This window comes from Apium graveolens, chromosome 1 (assembly GCF_009905375.1).
Source record: "Apium graveolens cultivar Ventura chromosome 1, ASM990537v1, whole genome shotgun sequence".
NCBI lineage: Eukaryota > Viridiplantae > Streptophyta > Magnoliopsida > Apiales > Apiaceae > Apium > Apium graveolens.
This window is the reverse complement of record NC_133647.1, coordinates 183,950,423-183,955,070: the sequence shown is the minus strand read 5'-3', so window position 1 is coordinate 183,955,070 and position 4,648 is coordinate 183,950,423. Positions and strand designations below refer to the sequence as shown.

Sequence of the window (4,648 nt, the reverse complement as noted above, 5' to 3'; positions counted from 1 at the left end):
ATCCCCTGTGTGCCAATAATTTGTTCATGATCATAGACATGCATTGATGTTCCATTCTGGAGTTCTTGATAAGACAGACTATGCTCTCCTCGTTCCTTTTGCCAGAACAGGAACGATACTTTAGGCCACAACTTCTTTGCATCGTGATACACCAAGGGCAAGAGCGATCCCACCGGATATCCTCTCAAGAAATCGAAGGGTTAGAATTTCAGTGGAGACATGTTATGCGAGTAGAAGAGTAGGGTAACTATCAAAACCATGTTCACCTTCCAAAAAGAGAGAAAAAAAGGGACTCAAAAAATATCACCATTCCTTTAGGCTTTAACAGAATCAGTTTCTTGTGTGTTCTTAAATGATAATTTCAGAACTCATCATTCAAACGGCTTAATCTGCTGAGGAAACTATTGTTTTGTACCATAAGACTACAAGGGAACTCTGATCCACCAAGTCATAGACTTGAAACATTGACAGATACTGATATTAATCACAATGAGAAATCTACCAGTTTTGATTCATAATTATTTAAGAGCATTTGCTCAGTGCTACAGCACGAATCTCTTTGTTCTTCCCTACCTTTATTCCTCCGTCTTCTACTATGTATCTATCTACAACAACAGTTACTGGCACATAATAAGAAATAAAGCTGCTAACTCACATATTACATGAGGGGACCTTTCTCCAAAAGATAGTGGTGCCAGATCTTCAGAGAATTAATCCGAGAGTGGAGAGTCTAATCAACACGACTTTATGACCAAGTAAAAAAGAAGTGAACACGCTTTACAAGTGAGCCTTGAAATATCCAACACCATTTTTGGCCTCTAACGCTGTGCTAGAAAAACTTGAACTCTGAACATTTAGTTCTATTCATGTGGTCTCCTGGAAGTTAAGCGACCTAGACATGGCTGCAGGATTTGCTTGCAACGCCAGAGATGTCTCCCTAATGTGATTTTTTTCAGCTGCCTTAGGCAAGAAGGCCTTATATAGGCTCGCCCCGGTGCCTGAATCAGGATTTTCTGTCTTGATACCTAGAGTTGACCATATAGAGCTCTTCGCAGCGTCATTTGGATCATTGATCCTCAAGGTCTTGGGAACCAACACTGCTCTTTCAGCATCGTTTTTGTCCAGGTCATCTTCTTTCCTTGGTTTTGATGGGCGTAGCATGCTTCCATCCCTCGAATGTTTTCCTAGTGTCTGGGAATCAGGACTGGAGCTTAGGGCAAATTGATCAGGAGACGGTGGTTGTTGGGAAAGCCATGGCATATTCCAAGCATATGGTACATTGCAACCCCAATAAGGTGGCGCTGGATAATATGATACTGGATTCCCTGAAGGGCCAAAAGCAGGTTGTGCTGTCTGAGGCCTCCACTGAGCAACATTCCATTGACAAGGCCAAGGAGACATAGGAAAGCACGGTACTTGGGCAGTTGATCTCTGTGTATTGTTTTTTAACACGGATTCTTGACCACCACTGTATCCCTTCTCGGCTGAATTTGAAACTGTGCTAGAAGATCCACTTGAATGATCATCAGCTTTCTCTCCACCTTTATAGGAAATTGGAATTGTTTGCTCCTGACCGTGAAATCTGTTTATAACACTATTTCGTGATTTCTCTGCAAGGATCAAAGAAGAGGCCATAGATTCACAAAGAGGTGCATCTGAGCCAAACGTCAGGATGCTGCCAGTGGGATTGTGCATCCCATTTGCCGCTTCAGCTCTGGCTGCTTGGACTGCTTCTGAAACCAATATATGACGATAATGTGAAGCGGCAGAGCTTTTATTCTTGCGACGTCCAGAACCAACAGGCACATTTCTCATTGTTCCTCCAGCCGTCCAGTATCTTTGACAGCCTTTGCAGAAATGACGGGGCTGACTAATATTGTAATTGTTGTAGTAACAGAATTTTGTGTCCATGCTATTGCACCTTGGACAAGGAAGTATTTTGTCAGGCTTTTTTAGTGTTCCATCAGAGTTGCTCAAGTCAATTGGATCTTCCTTTTCACCTGTTTCAAGAGAAGAGGTTTCTTTGTCGACGTTGGGTGTTTTAGAATCTTCACTCATCCCTGACGACGTGGTCTGATTTTTCATTTCTTCTGCAGAAGTTTCTTTGTCAACATTGGGTGTTCTGGGGTCCTCGTTAATCAACTCTACTTTTTCTTCTTGTTCTTTCTTGTTCATGAATTTTCCTTCTACAACTTCTGGATTATTTTGAACTGAATCCTGTATTTGAAAACAAGGATGATAAGTTGTGATGTAAAACAAAGACAAAGCAAACCTCTAAATCTTAGTATACAGTCAGTTACGGAGTATGCTAAGAGTACTTAAAATTATGACTCATTACTAGAGAACATATCAAAATTCGAATTTACCTACTAATAATAATTTGATTGTTCCGAAAAATTATCCATCCAAGACAGAAGCCAGATTGGATGATGGATACTTTGTAAACAGTGAGGCACGAGATTATAAATTTGTTACATGTTTCAGTCTTACTGCCTACAGTTTTCCGATAAGCTACACTGCTCAAAATACTTTTTCTTATTAAGGAAAAAACATTCGGCAAGAATTCTAGCAGCCATAACATGTGGAAACTGAAACGCGTAATCTATGCCGAACAAAAACAGTCCAGTTTTTCGACCCCTGTTTTTCCATACATGACAAATAACCAGAACAGTTGACAGAAAATAACAGAACTAAGACATTGAAAGGCTAAAGGAGGAAACTTTATTACGACTTCTCGTCTTCAGAAAAATGTGCATCATCTCAATTCCTAAAATAGACTGTGCATGGGAATGAACATGTTTATAAATTAAAAACATATGGATCAATCAGTTTTACATCGGAAACGGGGATTTTAGATAATAGAAACACAGTCCATAAAAAGATCATGTGGATCTCAGGATCTGAATTGTTAATAACAATACTGGAACCTTTTTACATATTGTATGATACGGATTGAGTTAAAGCTAACTTACATACAAGTATTCAACTATAAAAGTATGGAATAATCTACTTTTAAAAGCAATAAACAAAATATAGCCACATGAGAAGACATTACTACAAAATCTAGCAAGTGCTGAATTGAAAGGGAAAAAAGTTCCAAATACTGGAATCAGAGTGCTTATCAATTAATCAAACTTTAACACAATTAAACATGATGATCAGATATAATCCCCACAATCTGAAAGCAATTTAATACCCTCAAAAATTTACAAAGAAAAAAAAACTTTTACAAACCAAACACAAACCAAAGACTAATTTTACATACTCAATACACAAAATGATGTTGTCCTAAATTCGGGAAGCAACCTCAAACACACACAGACACACCCATACAGAGTTGATATGAATCAACAGACTAATATCACGAAACCATGGAAAAGAAAGATGACCCTTCAAATATATATAACCTCTGAAGAAAGGGTTGGTCTTGGAAATCAAAAAGGAAAAAAAGTTAAAAATCAAGAACAAGAAGTACAAGAACTGACCAGCTTATGATGATTAAGAAAAGAAACATCATCATCTTGTTCATTCAGTAACAACTGAATGGTCTTCCCAAACAACTTAATACTAGGGTCCTTAACTTCTGACATCCTAGAACTATGATCTTTGTGTTCTTGGAAACTGTACTTGAGGTAATAAAAAGGGAAAAGGAAAGAGAAAAGTCTTGGTTAAATTTTTATTTTCTTTTTGTGGGGAGGTTTGCTTGCAATAACTAATAGTTTGGTGTGCAGTAGTAGTAGTATTAAGGAAATAAAGAGAGGTGGGGGAGACTTGACACCTCAGCTAAGGTGTGTGGATTGTTAGCCACAAGTTTTGTATTGGGGACTTTTTGCAGATCTTTCTTTGTTTATTCAAGTTTTTGTGCTTTCATTTTTTGATTCTCCCCTTTTTTACTCAACTTATGGCTCTTCTTTTTCCTACTCTTTTCCTTTGCCTTTTTCAGTGTCAAAAAGCTCATAAAGTCTTGGGTTTGGCTTAGCCCAATCTCATCCAGTTATATTTTATTTGTTTATTTCTTTTTATTTGTAAATTACTTGTGATGCATTAAACTGTTCTAGTCCTTGTTTTAGTACAAAGTCCTTTTTCCATGAGTCGAGTTATACTCCCTCTGTACCACTTATTATATACACTACTTCTTTTTATATCTCATTTAATTTTATATATTTTAAAAGTTATTAAAAATAACAGAAATATTAATTACATTCACTATTTTACCTCAATATACTCATTTTATGTATTAGATATTAATTAATCTCACTATTTTACTCAATTTTAATACTTTTTCTTTATTTCTCATCTTATCACCCTATCAAAAATAATTGACATCTCATCATCTTATCAAAAATAATGTTTGTTAATCTATTTTTTGTCCTCTATAAGACCGGATGGAGTACAAAATATACAGCACTTTATTTGAGCACTTTATTTGATGTGTTTTCTATGCAATTACAAACATTAATTCTTATCAAATAAATATTTTGTACTTGGACTTTGGACTTTAGCTAGATTGTTTTAGTACGATTAAAAGCGTTAATTCTCTATAATTTAACAAAAGTAAACATAACAAATATAATATGATTCATTTAAATCATCATTATAAAATTTTGATTTTATAAATGTATAACACAATATTTACCTCTGGATACAA

The 4,648-nt window shown here is 36.0% G+C and overlaps 1 protein-coding gene across 2 annotated transcripts; it reads right to left on the bottom strand.

Moving 5' to 3' along the window:
- Positions 1-480: 480 nt before the first annotated feature.
- LOC141673086 (cyclic dof factor 1-like) lies at positions 481-3,811 on the bottom strand. Of its 2 annotated transcripts, none has more exons than XM_074479823.1 (2): positions 3,486-3,811; positions 481-2,217 (listed from the first exon to the last, which is right to left on the bottom strand). In XM_074479823.1, the coding sequence occupies exons 1-2, from the start codon at positions 3,588-3,590 to the stop codon at positions 865-867; spliced, it is 1,458 nt and encodes a 485-aa protein (XP_074335924.1). In that variant the 5' UTR covers positions 3,591-3,811; the 3' UTR covers positions 481-864. The 2 variants fall into 2 exon arrangements, with proteins under 2 accessions (XP_074335924.1, XP_074335930.1); XM_074479829.1 differs by having other exon boundaries at positions 2,367-3,810.
- Positions 3,812-4,648: the final 837 nt, after the last annotated feature.

Bases quoted from the DNA above. Each gene is read 5' to 3' on its own strand.
- LOC141673086 (XM_074479823.1), bottom strand. From the start codon at position 3,590: ATGTCAGAAGTTAAGGACCCTAGTATTAAGTTGTTTGGGAAGACCATT. The intron at 2,218-3,485 runs GTCAGTTCTTGT...TTTCAAATACAG, and splicing joins TTCTTAATCATCATAAGCTG to GATTCAGTTCAAAATAATCC.